Below are 19,304 nucleotides of genomic sequence, written 5' to 3' on the forward strand. Positions count from 1 at the left end.
ACAAGCAATTTTATCCCCTCCAACCAGTCAAGGGGAAGCAAATTGCACTTAAACTTGCCCCCAGAGGCCGCCCCTTTTGTAGCTATTTTTATTGGGGTCCCCACCCTAGTAGATGGCACGGTGGAAACAACCATTGACTTAATGAACAAGGCCAAGACATGGTGTGCAGGGGGCTGCAGCGGTGGAACCCATATAGAAGACAGGGTCATATACGCCAACAGCGTGGGCTGGATTGGGAGAAGGCATAAGTCAGTGCAGGGGGACTGTGTTAATTTTGACCACTCAGACCAGGCCCATAAACTCTTTTGAGACGGTTCGGACATAGAAGGGGCAGTCAATATGAGGCCAGTTCCCTTAGGCTTCTTCTATCCACCGCATCCTACACACCGCCGTTTTGAATGGCCACGGCCTCATATCAGAAATCAGCCTTTTTTAGGAACAGTAACTAGAACAGAGGGAGTGGCAGAGCATCACATTAGTGCAAAGCCAGGAATACAGATCCACTTAAACCAGTTACAGACACAAATCCAAAAGGGAGGAGGTGGGGTGGTAGTGAGTAACCGCTTTGCAGAACTTTCTGATATAAAGGAAATAGATTGACTATCATCTCCATCCCAACCAGCTACCTTGGTAATTCCTAATTCACATGAATCTGCAGTTTGTAAACTGCTGACATGGAACGTAGCGGGGGCCAGAAATAAGAGGGCTGAGCCACCATGGATAGATTTCATGAGCAGCTTTAACATTATAGCCTGCCAGGAAACATGGGAAATATCGTCTGACCCCTGGCTGGATGGTTATTCTTCCTACTTTACCCCTGCTACTCCTAGCACTTTGGGCAGGGCTAAAGGCGGCCTCGCCTTTTTGCTCTCTTTAAACCTAAAAGGCTTGTTTAAGGAGGTACCAAGCACTTCCCCAAATATTTTGATTATTGAATGGACCGTCCCTCCTTGTAGTAAAATCCTCCTTATAAATTTCTACAACTCCTGGGATAGGGGCAGGGGAAATGATCATATAACAGATCTACAACAATGCATTAATGTGTACAGTAAAAAAAAAAACACTAATTTCGATATTCTCTTGTTAGGAGATTTTAATATACATCCGTGTAGTGAATCATGTTTCCTAGGTAACCAAGAGGTGGACATAGATATACTGACACCTCATTTTGAGCACACGAAGGCAGGGGAGGCTCTTGAGGATGTTCTCGCAAGCTGGAAATTTTATGAACCAGAGATCAGCGAGGGAGGGATAAGAACTATTACATTTAAGGGCACTGGCCCTGGTTCTGTATTGGATTACATTTTTATAACCTCAGGCCTGTTACACAGGGTAGTATCTTACAATGCCTTGGACTCACCTTATAGTGACCACAACCCTGTCCTATTAACCTTGCGTTGAGAAGTCCACCGTGAGGATAACCATTGCCCTATGGCCAACAGCAACACTTTATGTTTGGTGGACCAAGGAAGAAGGATCAATTGGTCAAAAGTGATTCCTGAAGATTTTATGGCCAAACTGTTACCCACAATAGAAGAACAATTAGTTACTTGCCAGAACCCACAGGCTACCCCGATAGAGGTGGTGAGGAGCTTCGAAAGTATATGCTCCCGTGTTGCTGGTGCCTTAGTAACCAAACAGAACAAGGATAGGCCCAAATTGCATCGCTGATTCGATGCCAAGTGTTCCAAAGCCCACAAGTTACTGATGCTAGGTTTAAAATTGATTCCCAGAGACAAGGTAGTGGTGGCCAGCTTAAGAAGAGAGTACAAGAAAATCATTAATGGCAGGAAATGTGAAATTAAAATGAAGGCCTGGGAAGACCTACTTTCTTGTGATGTGCTACATAATAGCGCACAATTCTGGTTCATAGTCAATCATCCTTATTTTTCTGAAGGGGACAACACTGCCATTGAATGCATCATCCCAGACGATAAATGGATGAACCATTTTAGGGGTGTATTCGGGGACAGTGACAGTGATATTGTAACTGAGGATACCCAATGGGAGCGGGGTGAGTTCGATCCTTTGCCGTTCTCGGTTGAGGACGTGGAAAAGGCAATAGAAGAGACATCTAAAAAGAAGGCACCAGGGCCAGATGGGGTCCCCGCGGACATCTACAGACATTCTCCCAAACAGTGGGCAAGGATCTTAACAAATGTGTTCACAGCTGCAAATTCCCAAATTTTCCCTGTCACTTGACCACCTCTATAATTGTTCCAATTTTTAAGAAAGGGCAACGCGACGACCCAAACTGTTACAGGCCAATATCTCTTAGACTCGGCTATCAAGATTCTAAGCAGAGTTCTCCTACACAAATTAAGAGACAATATTGATAGGTGTGGGGGGCTAACAAATATCCAATATGGCTTTAGAGGAAAAAGGGGTACAGTGGACCAGTGCTCCAACTTGCACCTGATAATATCTAAATACACAGTAGCCAAGGAGGGGTCTCTGTTTCTAGCTTTCATGGACCTCTCCTCGGCTTTTGATCTCGTTAATAGATCAAAACTGTGGAGAGTCCTTGACCAGATGGGTGTGGATAAGCCTCTCATTCACTTTTTAGCTTTGCTACATAAAGATTTATTTGCCCAAGTGAGGGTCACAAAGGAGGGGCGGTGTACAAGCCCCTTCAAATCCCTAAGAGGAGTACGCCAGGGCTGTATCCTGGCCACCCTCCTTTTTACCATCTACATAAATGGCCTGGGTAAACATCTTGAGGCTGCTGAGGGGGATGTTCCGCGTATAGGAGAAGCAAAGTTACCAGCCCTCCTATACGCGGACGACGCAGTCCTAATCGCACGCACAGGGTTAGGCCTTCAGCATTTGCTTGATTCTTTTGGTTCATTTATGGACCAGCTGGACCTAAAGATCAATGAAAAGAAATCTCATACAATGGTGCTAGGACGACATAGTAAGAAGAGGAAAAACATCTTTTTACTGCAAAGGGGAAGCCGTGGTCAGAGTAGGTACTTTTCCTTACCTAGGCGTGATGTTTGATGAGAGGGCTACATGGGGTCCACAAGTAAAGGCCAAAAGCCTGTCCTTGGTGAGAGCAACTTCCGCCTTGTTGAGCTTTTCTAAAAGGTTAGGAGCCAGACCCATGGATGCCCGGTTAAAAATCCATTGTTCTCTACGGTTCACCATTATGGGGCTATGCATCACTAGACCCGTTACAAAAAGCAGAAAATAAATTCCTGAGAAGCCTGTTATCTACCCCCCAGTCTACTCCTACATTTTCATTGCATGGGGAGGTGGCTCTTGACTATGTCACCGACAAGATCAGGATGGCCCCCTTACTTTTCTGGCTGAAGACATGGTTGAATGACGAGCTATCGCTAAATCACTCCATTTTAGCAGATGTGATGTCATTAGATCACACAAAGAGAATTTCCTGGCTAGAATACATAAAACAGACCTTTGCACGGCTAGGCCGCCCTGACCTATTTATAACTCCATCCAGTATTAGGCGGGAGGACGTGATATGGACCAAAAGAAATTTTATGGACCTGGCAAGAGTTACCCGGGAAGATGCGGAACTAACGAAACCTACAGTCAGACAACACTATTTGTTGTTAAGCTCACCCTCCCTGGAACCTTATTTAAAAATTGTTACTAAGCTGTTCCACAGGCTGCTGCTAACCAAATTCAGATTTAATCTGATACATTACGCCTTAGGCACATATCATACATGGTGTAAACCGGAGAGTGGCCCGCCTGTGTCTGCGACGCATTCTCCATACAGGACTCCATGCATTTTATCATGTTTTGCAGTATATACACGATTCCCAGGAATAAATATTTGGTGCCTTTACTGAAAGAGGCGGGTTTTATACAGGTCAGGCCTGCCTTTGTTTACCTACAGTCTTTATGTAGTGTTCGCGTCATCTTCTGTGTAGCCAGTTTTTTAGCGGCGTCCCACAGGATTAGATCAAAAAGCTTGACCATAGAACCCTGTTTTTAAGCTCGTATTTATGACGCTGCATTTATGTAAACCTTTTTCTTCATCTTTTTTAAATCCTATTCAGATTGGCACTTTTCCTGTACTATGCATTTTATCTGTACCACTGTATCCTGTATGAACTATGTCCTGCTTTATTTGCACAGTAATCTTAACCCCTTCCATGCTGATGACGGCCCCCATCCGTCATGCATTACAGTGCTCGTGTGCTGATGACGGCTGGGGGCCGTCATGAAGCCATTGATTCTTTAAAAGCTCAGCACACGAGAAAAATCGGCCCAGCATGGAAGGGGTTAAAATGTCTTTTTAATGTTTTTATTGCTTTTATGTGTGTCGGTGCTTTGTTCCGGCTCAAACGCATTAGGTTGTGCGGTCGGGGGCAGTCCGTACTTTATTGGTGGCGTAAGCGTTGGAGACGGGCTGACCTTCTTTGAGGGTGGCGTCGTCTTCGATCCAACTAACTTTGTCTGATCACTAGCTTGTTTGTGGCCTCACGTCGACTCGATCTCTTGGTGCGCAGCAGGCAAGTTCATCTGCTTCGGCTTGACATGCTCTTTCGGGCCGATTTGGAGGCTGGAAGCTTCGGATCAAGAGTCTTCTGAGCCTTGAGTCCCTTGTTAGTGTCGCCATCTTTTGACGTCGACGTAGACAGCATCAGTGCAACGTGCTTGACCTTAGTTACAGGCTTCGGCGCCCCGATCTTCGGGCAAACACCCCCTTGTGACCCCGAAGGGTCGATGACTCTTCAATTTGATTGGATCCGATAAATCCGAAGTCGTCGATCCGAGGACTGTCTTGAGCACTTTCGGTTTCGATTTCACCGCTGACTGTGGTTTATCGACCGATGGCTCCTTAGAAATATTCTTAGCCGGGCCTTGACGCGGGGCTATAGAATGTGGATTAAGATCTTGGCTAAGGCCTTTCGACGATGCCTCGACCTGAGTCTTTGGAAGTACAGTGTCATTATCGGGCCCCGCGACTGCGGTTGGGCCTTGCTCATCGCTCGAGTCGTCATCGACAGCTCCGATGGCCTGTGCTTCGTCTCCTACCTCGACGACGTCTTCATCATGGACATACTCTTCTTTTTCGTCCTCGTCATAGTTCGAGTTCTGCTCCGACGCAGGATCCGACTGTTGTTCAGGATCCTCTTCATAGACGCCCTCGTCGTCTTCAGCCTCGAAGATGTTCTCCGGGTCGGGCGCAGTTTTCTGCGCCGACTGTCTCGCGGTGCGTCAAAGCCGAAGTGTTTTCTTCGACCTGAACCGAGAACAGGCCATGCAGCTGGCCTCGTCGTGGTCCGGGGATAGGAATTTATTGCACACAGGGTGCACATCGATGTGAGGGTATTTAGAGTTGCAAATGGGGCATCGTTTGAACGGGCTCCGTTCCATTGTCGATCGTTGATGGGGCCTTAGGTGTCGAAAAGGCAAGCGGCCTTCGACGTCCGGCTCGAAGAACTGGAACAAGTATGAGGCACTGAACGAAAGAATACAGACGCCCCGTAGGCCCTTTGGCCTTGTGAAAAAGTGTTTTATATCGATTCCGAACTTGAGTTAAGAAAGTACATCCGAACCCAATGGTGGAAAAAAACAATCGGAGGATGGAGAGGATGCCCATGCGCACTGTAGTCCAGGGGAGGAGCCACCTATCTCGTGATACTTCGAAGACTCTTCCAGGAAAACAATGTGCAATCATCCGGACCCAACACTAGGCGGTGATCTATGCACAGATATGAATTCAGCAGCCCACATGCCTCGAACATTAATTTATGACAATCTGCATAATTTAGGGACAGAGTTACAAATTATTCCCATTAATGTTTTAGATGAAAGTGTCATGAAAGTGTACTAAAGTATTAGTACGGATAAGGGAGGGGATCCTCTGGTGGGCTGGTTTGGGTTCTATATCTGGACGGGAAAGAGTTGGCTTACTCTAAAAACTCGCCTACAGGCACCTAATTATGTACATCAGCTCTCAATCCAAACTCTGGCCTCTCCGGGCCAGTTACTTCCAGATCAGAGGGCAGCGGGCAACCCACAGGCCTTGGGTCTCGAGCGTGCAGTATCGCAACTCTTCCCTTGTAATTTTCTCTCTCATGGTTGACATATACAAATATTTTTCATTCCACTCCCCTGCTGTTTCTTTAGACTGTACCAATATGTCTGCTGTACGTGATTTTCCCAATCAGTATGAAGTTCAAGGATTGTACCAGTTCATTTCACATGAGAACAGGCCGTCCAGAATGCGATATCTAATATACCAGACATGTCAATAGGCGGACTGTATAAGGAAATCTTTAAAGGGAGGACCTTGCTTGGCAGTTCGGGCTGGACTGTTACGATGAGGCACAGGGTCAAGACTGATTTGCATATGGCCAGGTCTAAACTGGGGTGGCATGGTGAGCAAAATAATGATGGATATAACCCAGATATCTTGACTGAGGGTGAATGTTTTGATTTGTTCTGCATTCTGTCCATCCAGTGCTTTTGCTTCTTTAAATACGGTCATATAATGGCTGCAAAGGACTGAGCATTGGGTATTGTGTCCAGAATCTTTAGTAGCAGGAGTGTGTTGGACAGTTGCATTTAGATAAGTGGATTCCTAAACATAAGTAGAAATAATTTAGGGACGCTGCAAGTCACAAGGAAAGGCCTAGAACTAGGCGCACAGAGCCTGGATTACAATACCTAGCCCTATCAAAATGTATTGGTTGTAAATAAATAGGAGAAATGGAAGGGGTAAATCAATTTATTTAATCTGCCGATAGTTTTCGCTACGTATACATACTGTTCTTTGCAGGGACTTTCTAATGCTATTGCCGGCTTTGGATGCAGCAGTTTATGCGTGGTTACTGGACAGAGGAACATTGCACGGTTCCGTTGCCTCTCGCCCACTAGGCACTGCTTTTTTCAAGCTGTTCCTGTAAATATTGGACATTCGGCGCATTTATGTGCAATACAGGCCCTTCAAGCCTTCAGAACATTAACTTTTGGGCACCAGCTGCAGGCTTACAGTTTGTTACATGTTATTGTGATCAACTATTTTTCTCATTTCCCAGAGCCAGTAAAATTCCCTAGTTTCAGTTCTGCATTCCTGTGCCAATTCCTTCTTACTAGGGGTATTCTTTTCTTATGTGTATTTTCTTTTCGGTGATTGCAGTAAACAAAGGAGTAATAAACAGTATTCCTCAAAGGAACAATAACATTTTTGTTTAAATTTCACAATGTGACATTTCATCAATGCTCTCAACACTAGTTTTGATCATAACTGCTTAAAGAGGACTTTTCAGTATTTATGGTCTCCTAATAAGCTAAAATCCTTGTGTCCTACAGCCATGTGTCACACAATTGCTATAATACCCCATATTTTTCTTAAAGTCTTACAGAACAAAAAAAGAAATAAAAGGTCAGTGCACATTCTCGATCTCATAACATAAGGTCAGATCTACTGTTTCTAGCTACGCCGATGTGTTTTTTTGTTATCTTTTTTAATCTGGTGGGGTTTTTCCACCTGAAGTTTTTATCATTTGCAAAATTCAGGTTAAGTAAATGCAGAGTATAAGTGGAGTCAGATGAGGAAAGGGAGGAGCTTACTAGACAAACATGCAATTAGAAAAACACAGCTCAGCGTACTTCTATTTTTACATTACACATGTACAATTTGAGCTTCAAGCATATAATGCAATTTGCCCAATTTGCAATTAGAAGGAGAAGTCAGGCCTGCAGTTACCCAGTATCAAGATTAGGTTATCTGAAAATGCAGGCTGGAGCAATCGGCCCTCAAACATGGTGGCGTTATGGAGGCTTGGCAGTGGCATGGACTCGTCTTCCCAAAAATTTGATTAGGGTAGTGAGTTGGGTGGGGGGGGGCGAGGGGGGGGGGGGCTTTAGTAAGGAGGGAGAGGAGGTGGAATCCATCTGCCCTTGATGTTACTTGTGGCCCTGGGGTGGGAGAAGGTGCGGAGACAGGGAAACACCAGTTCTCAGGTTTAATGTATGCTGTAAGACAGTGACAGGGGCTATGCCAGGAGCGATGAACCTTAAAAATTGATCGCAAGTTCAGGTGTGGGCGCAGAGGCTGTGGCAGTAATACCTACCCCACAAAGGGATTTTGTGGGCGATATTGACAATGAAGATATGGCCACTCTAACTACTTTCCAAACTCGTCCAACAGGAGCAGGTGCCAGGTCATGGGGATTCCTTAGATTTTGGTTTGGAGAGATTGAAAGACAACAGACACTGCGTCCTGCTCTGCAAACAGTGCCAAAACAGGCACCCCCCCACCGCCAATAACAAGGGGTAAGTGGCAATGTCGCCACACTCCTGAAATTCTAACTTTCGTAACCCTTAACCCTGCAGGCGTGCCCTATGGGTGAATGGGGAGCAAAGTGGAGATGTGTTTTCCCCCTCTGAAACTGGAAAATGCCTCCTACGACCTCAACCCTGGCTCACTAGATTGAGCAAGTGGAATAGCAAGAACTGGCAAAGGAATAGAAGCTATAAAAGGAGCATGAAAGAAAGGATTAGGTATAAGAGCAGCAGGAGTACCACTTCGCAAAAACTACTGAACGGATTTCCAGTAAACCTAAAAATGCGGAGGTACTAGATGGACTTTTCAGTAACAGGGTGAAAGGTCAAATCGGTTTTGCCGGGTTAGCTGGTCAACAGGAGCATGGTGTGATCAGACTAGTGACTCAAGTTTATTTAGGCTACCTATAACAAGATATGCTCCAATCTGCTGGGTCATAGCTGGAAGACCAGGTTGGGCTAAGCCCGTTACACTTGGTGCTGAAGTATCTGTGGACCACCGTAATGTTATTTCTCCAGCACAGGTGGTCCTGGATCTACCTAATGTTTATAGCCGGTCTACGGTAAACGTTGGACAGAATTGCAAGCAGGGTTCTTTAAATGTAAACACATGCAGCAGATGTAAAACCTAACAAAGGAAAAAATCCCCAAACGGTCGCAATCTCAGATTGAGAGACTTTCTAAAATCCCTTCTTAAATGGTATGGGAATAAAAAGGATCCTACGCCAACAAAGATGCAAGGAGCATACAAAAGGTGAACCAGTACCTGTGGCTGGTCCATTCGTTCCAGATGTAGTACAATTTTCAGCTATTCTGAATGTGATGCGCTCCTTTCCTTTACCCGTGTTCCCATCTCGTTCTTTTAAAACCTTGCTACTGATAAGATCCTAATTTCTGGCCAGTTTTAATTGTTGTTCAGGCTTCTGTTCACTAGAGGCCAGATTTATACAAGAACTGATGCTTTGACTTAATTCAGGATCGGTGGTCCCTCTAAACAGTGGAAAGCCTAGACTCTTCAGCTCATAGCAGTTCTTTACTTACTTTCATCTGCACTGCCTGACATCAGTAGATCCTTCCTCAATTTGATCTACCTGAGAACCAATAGAAACTTCCTCAATTTCCTTATTTTAAGAGGCACAGTGAGTTTTACAACAGTTACATAACTGGTCACTTCCCTAATCAACTGGTGCAAGATCTAACAGTAACTGGTTGAACCAAGCCTGCTTCTTCCTATAGTCTTAAAGGAAACATTTGACTGTTTCAGCACGCTTCTATTATGCATCTTAATTGTCAGATCTGTGGTCAGTGCTTAGTTATACTTTGTCTCATAGCCCGTTTCATCCCACTCTAGACAGAAATGTAACGTCCTTGCATAATGGTAAGCAGCTTCACACGATCACTCCTATTACCAGCTGTGCCCAAACCTCCACTTGCAATTAAATCCAGGGTCGACTTCACCCCTTACAAGTTCTCCCTATCAACATTTTGGATTGTTTCTAGAAAGTATGCCTAGCAGAAATGGCTTTGTGAAAATGAGATAAGTGACTTGATTCAGGCTCACCAGAACCTGAATATTTCTTTAAAACCAATTAAAATTAAGCTTTGACTTCAACATTTAACAAATCAAAGCCCTTAAACTAAATGTGCTATTAAGTTGTGTGAACACCTTACGGAACAGAGCAAACGATTTACACATTTAAGCAGAATACGTTCTACCTGAGGAACAGCAGGCAAAAAATATGCAGACGGCTGTGTGAAGGCTCCTAGGAGAGGACCAGGCATTGTTCTCATTGTTGCCAGTCTCTGCATGTACTGATTGGTAAGAATCGCCTTCCTTTCTTCTTTCCGCTGTGCGAGAGCAACATACAGAGGTTTTGTGCTCACTATCCGACCGTTCATTTCAGTGACAGCTTTTGTGGCTTCTTCAGGGGATGAAAAACACACAAACCCAAACCCTTTGCTGTGTCCGCTCTCTGTCATTACCTAAAGAGATGACATATATGGTAGAATGAAGCCAATAGATAGCCACATGGACAATGAAGACAAACATGTATTTTTCACAACTCAAATCAAAATATGTAGCCCCTAGAAATTTACACATACCATATGCAGGCTCCTAAAAAAATCTGGATATATGTAAATAGAGGGCTTCCAGATCCAAGTTAAGGTTAGAAATATGTATGAAAAGAAAGTAAAGTTGCTGCAAGTGATGGCGTCCTAATTCCTGGATTAAGGAGTTCGAGTTGAAGGGAGAAAGAGGTCCGCACCCAACAGAAGCCGTGTCGAGGGCGGCTGGGATTTGTATATATATATATATATATATATATACATACATACATATATACATACATATATACATACATATATACATACATATATACATACATATATACATACATATATACATATATTCACTGAAAAAACCATAGGTTTCAGGCAGGTTATAGTTAGGAATTAGCATTTAAAAAAACCTTTGAAATTCACTGAAAAAAGACAAAGGTTTTAGGGGTGTTATAGTTAGTTGGACATTTGACTAATACAAAACCATTGAAATTCCCAAGTTACAAGTTATAGTTAGTTGTACTAACTATAACTCACGCACCAGCAATCCACTGCTGATGTCACATATTACATCATTCATGACATGGTCAGTGACATCACTGATGACATCTCAAATGACATCACGTGACATCACTGATGACATCATCCAGTGAATGTGGTTTGCTACACTATTTAAGATTGAGATATATATATATATATATATATCTGCCTTGTACAGTGAGTGGAAGGAGTAGTTTCTTACCTGTAACTCCAGTTCTGTAGTAGAGATCTCTTTTATAGTCATAATCTAGTGAATAGTCCCACCCATGCGAGTGGACCGCGGAGCAATCAAAAATAATCTCTTAAACTGTCTTCAGTGCAGTCCTGCATAGACACTTAAGAGAATATTAAAGACAATAATGCAGCCTATATTCACAAGGCTGACTGTCCAGTACTTCAAGTAGAAATGCAAAGGAAATTCCACCAATATCACATTGAACACAGTCTGCTAAGTTTCACCAATAGAGAAACTTCCCCTTCACAGAATCCTTGGAATGATAGAGAGGAAGGGATGGACAGATAAGCCCCATAGGCTGCCATTATGTGTCTGGAAAAAGGATACCGTGCCTTTAAGGAACTCTCCAGAGACCCTCGGTATCAGGATGCACAGCAATAGTCCTTTTACTTTCAGTTCTTTTTGAAGGTGTATAAAACAAGGCCTGTAGCATACATTACAGTACCATTTTCTCCACCGGGGAGGAGGGCGGGCGCTTAAGACTATAAAAGAGATACCCCTACTACAGAACTGGAGTTACAGGTAAGAAACTACTCCTTCTGTAGTAGGGCATCTCTGTGTATAGTCATAATCTAGTGAATAAAATGGCAAGCCCATCCCCACAAACAACCCGGTGGTGGAGAAAAAGACAATACCACCACTGTGCAAACAGATTCCTTAACGAAGCATGCCCCACCTGAGCATCTGCTCTGGCATCAGAGTCCAGACAGTAATGCTTAGCAAAGGTATGGACCGACTTCCAAGTGGCAGCTCTGCGGAACTCTGCAATGGGAACATTTCGAAGCAAAGCTGTTGTAGCTGCTTTGCCCCTGGTAGAATGAGCCTTAGGCATACCCCCTAAGGTCTTGTTCGCTTTCTGGTAACATAGCTGGATACATGAGACAATCCACCTAGAGATGGACTGTTTAGAAGTAGCCAGACCGGTCCTGACCGACCCATAGTTAACAAACAATTGGTCGGACCTACGAATATCCTTGGTCTTAACCAGGTAGAGTTTCAACACCCTTCTGACATCCAGGGAATGAAGAAAGCGTTCCGCTGGAGTGGAAGGGTTCTGAAAAAACGTTGGCAAAGTTATAGTCTAATTATCATGAAAATCGGAGATCACCTTAGGAAGGAACTTAGGGTAAGTACGCATGACAACCTTAGCAGCATGAAATAAGATTATAAGGTTCCTGGCAACACACTGCCTGAAATTCACACTCTGTGGGCTGATTTTATGGACAACGAGGAACACCGCCTTCCACGACAGGTGCTGCAGTGAAGCCTTGAGAATAGGCTCGAAAGGTTCCTTCATCAACCTGGACAGCACCACATTCAGCTCCCACGAAGGCGAAGGAAGCCGAACAGGAGGGAACACCTTCAATCCTTCCAAAAAATCCTTTATCACAGGAATGTGGAAGAAGGATGTTTGCGAAGGGAATTTCTTGTATGCAGTCAATGCAGCTAGGTGAACCGTAACTCGATGCTGGTGACGGAACCATTCAGTCATCAGTCACGGTTGAGCTGTGCTGATGACGGAATGGTTCCGTCACGACCGCACCCTGTTCTGGAATGTCCAGCACTGGAGAAGAATCTGCGCCGCACGGTAGCGGTTAATGGAACAGAAATGAAGGCCAGACTGAGCTAGATGCAGAAGGTATGGAAGGATGACATCCTCCTTGCAGGTCGTTTGATCATAGTTCTTAGACGTGCACCAGATGCAGAATCTCTTCTACTTGTAAGCGTAAGAAGTCCTAGTGGAAGGCCTCTTAGCCTCCTTCAATATGTCCATGCAATCCTCAGGGAGATTCAAGTAGCCATATTGCACTATCTCAGGAGCCATGCCGACAAACTCAACGATAAGAGGTTGGGGTGCACCATCTGCCCCCGAACTTTCGGGAGAAGGTCCGGCCGACACGGTAGCTGCCGGTGAGGTAGGAGCGACTGGTGAAGCAGGTCCGTGAACCACCACTGTCTGGGCCATTCCGGAGCGATGAGGATCATCCGCGCCCTGGACTGGGACAGCTTGATGAGCACAGCTGGAATCAGGGGAATGGGTGGAAAAGCGTACAGAAAGCTGTTCGACCAGCTGATCCATAACGCATTCCCCAGAGTCCCCAGTTGGGAATACCTCGAGGTGAAGTCGCAGCATTTTCTGTTTTCGGCGGTGGCGAACAGATCAACGTCTGGAGAGCCCCACATGGCGAAGATGTAGTCGAGCACCTCGTTTATGACCCACTCGTGGTTTTCTTGGATCAACCTTCTGAGGGCGTCCGCCTGAACATTGTGCACACCTGGCAGATGAGTCGCCGTTATCGTCAATCCTCTGGATAGCAGCCACTGTCAGATTGCCTGTGCTTCTTGTGACAGGGTGCGCGATCTTGAGGCCCCCCTGCTTGTTGAGGTAATACATAGTGGTCGTATTGTCTGTCTGCACAAGCAAGGAGTTGGTCTGGAAGGACGGATGAAAGGCCTTCAGCGCCAAGTGAACAGCTCTGAGTTCCAGGAAATTGATGTGATACGTGGACTCTGCCGGAGACCACGTTCCCTGGATCTGTAGATGGTCTGAATGCACTCCCCATCCCTGGAGAGATGCATCCGTCACTATAGTCTGAGTGGGAAGGTCTTTGTGGAAAGGAACCCCTCTGAGGAGATTCTCTGCTGAGCACCACCATCTCAGGGACTGTTGGGCGTGAAGCGACAACCAGACCCTGTCGTCCCAGCACCCTCTCTTCTGGTCCCACTGATCCTCCAAACATTCCTGCAGCGGCCTCATGTGTAGGCGTGCATGTGGAGTGAGGAGGATGCAAGAGGCCATTGACCCCAGTAGAGAAGACACCGTCCTCACTGTTGTAGATGGAGCAGCTATGAGAGCCTGAGCCTTCCGAAGGATCGATAAGCGTCTCTCCTCCGAAGGAGACACACTTGCTGACAGCGTATTGATGGAGGCTCCCAAGTACTGGAGGCATTGGACAGGAATCGGGACAGATTTGGACATATTTATGTACAACCCCAGCTGATTCAGCAGGACGGCCACCCTGTTGAAGTGCAATTGTGCTTCCTGGAAGGAGGAGGCCTTGATCAACCAGTCGCCCAGATAAGGGTAGACAAACACCTTGCTCTTGCGCAGGTGAGCTGCCACCACAGCCATGCATTTCGAAAAAGTCCTTGGTGCAGACTTCAGTCCAAACGGTTGTATGGTGTACTGATAGTGATTGGTGCTGACGAGAAAGCACAGGTGTTTCTGTGCAATGGGCACATGGAAGTACGCATCTTGCAGATCTATCGCGCAAAGCCAGACTCCCCTCTGTAGCTGAGAATAGATCTGGAGCAAAGACAGCATGCAAAACGTTTTCCTGCTAATCAATTTGTTTGCTTGTTGCAAATCCAGAATGAGCCTGAACTCGTGCTTGTCCTTCTTCTGCACTAGGATGAAACTTGAGTAAAGACCCTTTCCCCTTTGAGACAGAGGGACGTCTATTGCCTTTTTCTTAACAGGGTATCGGCCTCCGCCTGGAGCTCGCGCAGTTGTAACGGCGAGCAAACCAGTGGAATTGCTGGAGGCAGACTGGTGAAACAAAGACTGTATCCATTGCAAACAATATTCAGCACCCACTTGTCCAGAGTAATTTTTCTCCACTCTGCCAGGTAATGTTGGATGCTTCCCCCCACCAGAGCGGGTAACGGACGAGGAGGAAGTAGCACCTCAGGGCCTAGACCCAGCCAGGCCTTTGGGCTTAGAGGAGGACTGCTGGCCGCCTCTGCCCCTCTGTCGCTTCTGGAAAGGCTGCCTCTGGTACTGCTGCTGCTGATGTTGCTGCTGGCCAGTTTGACGACCCTGCCCCCTGCACCAAAACACCTCTGGAAGGGGCGGAAAGTCTTCTGCTCCTTCGGCTTCTCTAACCCGACTGCCGTCAGGGTTTCAGCCTCCGCCTTCATGCGGGCCATTTCTTCATCAGCGTGTTTTCTAAACAATGTCACTCCAGAGAACGGCAGGTTGGCTACCCTCTGCTGGGCCTCTGGTTTCAGGGATGTCAGGCGCAACCAGGCAGGATGTCTCAAATTTATCCCATGGCAGTAGCCATGGGCAGCCAAGAGCGAGAAATCCACCGCCGCACTTATCACTTGATTGGACACCAACATGCCCTCTTTGATGATCTCCTGAAAATCCTCCCTCTTGTCCCTAGGGAGATGCTCCAGAAACTGCTCTAGGAAATCCCACAACGACCGGTCGGATCGCCCTAGGAGAGCCATGGCACTAGCGGCTTTCATGGACGTAGCAGCCGTACTGCAGACCTTACGACCCGCAGAATCCATCTGTCTACTCTCTTTATTAGGGGGTACCGTGGATCAAGGAGCGTGTTGTTTCCTGGCTGCCGTGACAATCACCGAATCTGGGGACCGGGTCCTATCTGAGAAAAGCCGGATCGAGTCAGGGGGTCTGTATTTCTTCTGCAGCCGTGAGGGGGCGGATCTTGATGACGGCGTAAGAAACAATTCCATCGCCGGTTCTTCCAGCCCCGGCACCAAGGGCAACAGGGGTCGAGACAGCTGCCGCTTATGTAGGGTCTTGAAGATCACTGACGTAGAAGGCGTGGGCACTGTCAGGGTAATACCCAGCTTCGCCGCTCCTCGCAATAATACTTCCTGAAATGACACAATGTTGTTCACTGGCAACACTCTTGTGTGTGTGTTTGGGGTGTGTGAATCTCCCGAGCACTGGACGAATCCGTATGACAGGATCTCGATCTGCCTCTTCTGTGACGACGTCGGGACCGTGTAGATGAACGACGGTCACTCCTAGAGCGGTGTCTTCGCCCGGATCACTATCTGGAATGTGATCTGGACCTCCGAGGCCTTGGACGCTCCACAGGACTGGTCGGGAGTGGACGCTGCGGAGGCAGAGCTGGAGTCTTTGGCTGTGGCGTCCCCTTAGGGAAGCGTGGCAGCGAGACGGACCTTGGAGGAGGCCTTGGCGGAAGAGCCGGAGGGCGATGAGGAGGGGTCGGAGGCGGAGGAGAAGTCTTCGGAAGAGGAGGAAGAGGAAGAGGTGGAGGAGGAGTCCTCGGAAGCGATCATTTTTTAATAAATTTTAAATTTCCTATACCTGCTAGGTTACAGATTACTGCTCATAAAGAATCCACGCTCTTTCGACCATGGCATAAAATGACTTCCGAGGCGTTTAAGACACATTTTAAGCCTCCGGACAGGAACTCTAATGATGTTGGTACAATGGCCACGCAACTGGAAAAATCTATTAGAAATACACTTGACGTAATTATCCCGGAAAGGAAAGTAAATTTGACAAGGATAGCTTCACCTTGGTTTACTGAGACTTTGAAACGAGAGAAAACTGATTGTAGATCGGCGGAGAGACTTTGGCGTAAGTCCAAAACGCCTAAAAACCGATTGAAGTATAAATTAATTCATTCTGACTATATGAAACATATAAAGGCAGTGAAATCTCTTTATATTGCTCATGGAATAAATAAGGCCTCCCAATCTAGTAAAGAACTGTACAAAATAGTTAAGGAGTTTACCACACCGCAGGTCGAGCAATCTGAATTTGACCCCTCGCCAGAAAGGGTGAGTTCACTGGCTTCTTATTTCCACAATAAGATCCAGTCAATATACTCCTCATTTCCTTCCTCACCGCTAAGTGTGGCCACTGGTGTGGAGGCTTTCTGTAATTCTGAGTCTGCTCTTGAAATCATGGATTCTCCGTCTATGATAGAATTGGAGCCCACCTCCCCTGCTGAAGTGCTAGTGGCACTCAAGAAAATTAAGTCAGGATCTCCTAATGACCCCTTGCTACCCCGTAAGTGTAGTGATTTATTTCCATTGCTGGCCGACGTTCTGACCAGTATTTTTAATGCCTCCTTTGAGAGGGTCTCTTTCCCTAGTAGTTGGAAATTGGCGCAAATCAGGCCAATTCTTAAAAAGCCTAACAGCGACCCATCCATTGTGTCCAACTACAGACCAATATCTCTATTACCCTACTTTGGCAAGGTTCTCAAATTTTTGGTAAACAAACGTGTGTCCTCTTACATTGAAACCCATGCACTCCTTGACCCATCACAATCCGGCTTTCGTGTCGCTCATGGGACGGAAACCGCAGTAATGGAAATAGTGGATAACATCTGACTCTCCTTGGACAGGGGCGAATCAGCAATTCTGGTACTATTGGATCTTTCCGCTGCCTTTGACACCATCTCCCACAGCATTTTGAAACATCGGCTGTGGGAGGTTGGTGTCAGAGGCAATGCCTTGGCCTGGTTCGTGGACTATCTCAAGGACCCTCACTCTCACATCAGGATGAATTCCCACACATCTGCCACTATTCCTTTCTCTGTAGGGGTTCCACAGGAGTCCATCCTCAGTCCCCTTTTATTTATTGTTTATCTCTGCCCTCTGGCCCATATAATAAAATCCTATGGCTTCTCCACAGTGTCTTATGCAGACGATACACAGGTACTCATTACCTGCAGATCAAATTCCCATGAAACCTGTATTTATTTTAAACAATGTCTGACCCATATTAAAAACTGGATGAGTGACAATAAGCTTCAACTCAACTGCAGCAAGACTGAAATCTTATTATTTGGCAAAGCCACAACCTTCTGGTCGCAGGAATGGTGGCCTATTGATCTAGGGCCTTGCCCGGAGCCCAAAGAAGCTGTAAGAGACCTAGGGATCATGCTAGACCGGGACCTCTCTATGAAGGTTCACGTCAACCAGGATGCCGCGACTGGTTTTGGCATTCTTCGACAACTGCGCAAAATTTTTCATTGGCTCCCAATCGAAGCCAGAAAGCCCATGGTTCAGGGACTGATTATTAGTAGGCTCGATTATGGAAATGCCATGTTTGCCTCCATCAACGAGAATCTACTAACTAAATTACAAACTATTCAGAATGCAGCGGCAAGGCTAGTGCTAGGTCTGCCTCCCAGGTCTGCTTCCAAACCTATTCTTAAAAAAACTACATTGGCTCTCTGTGCGCCAAAGATGCTTAACTCAAACTCCTTCATGGCATCGGCCCCTCCTATCTAACAAAAAAATTAGCCTGGTATACCCCGTCGAGAGCGCTTCGCTCTAGCTCTAAGTTTCTGATGTCCCAACCTAGAGTACGGACGTCCAGGAATGGACGTCGATCCTTTTCATATGTGGCTCCCCAGCTCTGGAACAAGTTACCTACACATCTTCTGTCCCTCTCTAATCATTTAGAGTTTCGAAGGGGATAAAAACGTGCCTCTTTCCCCAATAAAGTTCCTTTGTATGTGCCTCACTCTGGTTGGTTAATGCCTCTCTTTTGCAGAGCGCCTTGAGACCTTTCTGGTGATAAGTGCGCTATATAAAAGCATTTGACATTTGGAGGAAGAGGTGGAAGAGTGGGATTCTTCTGCGGTAACGGAGGCGTAGGCGACCTTGGCCGATAAGGTGAGTAGATTTGAGAGTACTACGAGTCGGAAGATCTAACCACTCTTCTTCTTTGCAGGCATTCGCGATGAAGTCCTAGAGGCAGACCTTCTACTAGACGAACGCCAGCGCCGCCGCGACCAGGGGCTCGTAGAAGCAGAGGACAGGCTGACCAACGAGCCCGGGGACGCCGCCCTTGCCCTGGATCGCCTCCTGGACGTCGACTTCTCCTTTCTGGACGCTGACCTCTTCCTCGACGACTAAGGCCTCGACGTCGACACATCCCTCGAGGCCGAACTACTTTTCCTCGACGTAGAGTGCCTGCTCCTCGACGTCGAACGCAGAGTACACCTCGACGGTGAACGGCGGTGTCGCCTCGACGGCGAGCGCCGGTGCCTGGACCCATCATGACGTCAATGACTCTTCGATGTTGATGTAGTTCTCGATTTAGACCTCGTCCGAGGTCTCTACATCAGCCCACTCGACGTCAAACGGCGACGCCGCTTCGACCCAGAGCCCTGGGTCGACGGGGAGCACACGGTGGTCAATCCCCTCGACGCCGACGTCAAGGCCAGACACAGAGATTTGTGCCGTTTTCTGGCCTTGGAGCCCCCTAGAGGCCACAGCACGGGCAGAGGACTCTGATCCAGTTCTCCCATGCCCAGACCCACCTTGATCTTGAAGTCTCCTCAGCTCCAGGCCTTGGAGCCGGATTCTCGCTCTATCCCTCAGGGTCCTCTTGGAAAAGGACTGACAGATCTCGCATGGGATGAAGGGAGACAGAGGATACACACTCTGTGGA

General features: G+C 46.7%; 1 protein-coding gene across 2 annotated transcripts in view; it reads right to left on the reverse strand.

The window, feature by feature from the left end:
* The window catches only part of LOC147706109 (embryonic polyadenylate-binding protein-like), a 552,087-nt gene that overhangs the window by 162,829 nt on the left and 369,954 nt on the right, over positions 1–19,304 (reverse strand). For both annotated transcript variants that reach the window (XM_086929033.1, XM_086929034.1), the window contains one exon: positions 9,985–10,251. In XM_086929033.1, coding sequence (XP_086785159.1) covers positions 9,985–10,251 — 267 coding nt within the window. The remainder of the gene's footprint in view (positions 1–9,984; positions 10,252–19,304) is intronic.

The sequence above is a fragment of the Lissotriton vulgaris genome, chromosome 7, assembly GCF_964263255.1.
Source record: "Lissotriton vulgaris chromosome 7, aLisVul1.2, whole genome shotgun sequence".
In the NCBI taxonomy this organism is placed as follows: Eukaryota; Metazoa; Chordata; class Amphibia; order Caudata; family Salamandridae; genus Lissotriton; species Lissotriton vulgaris.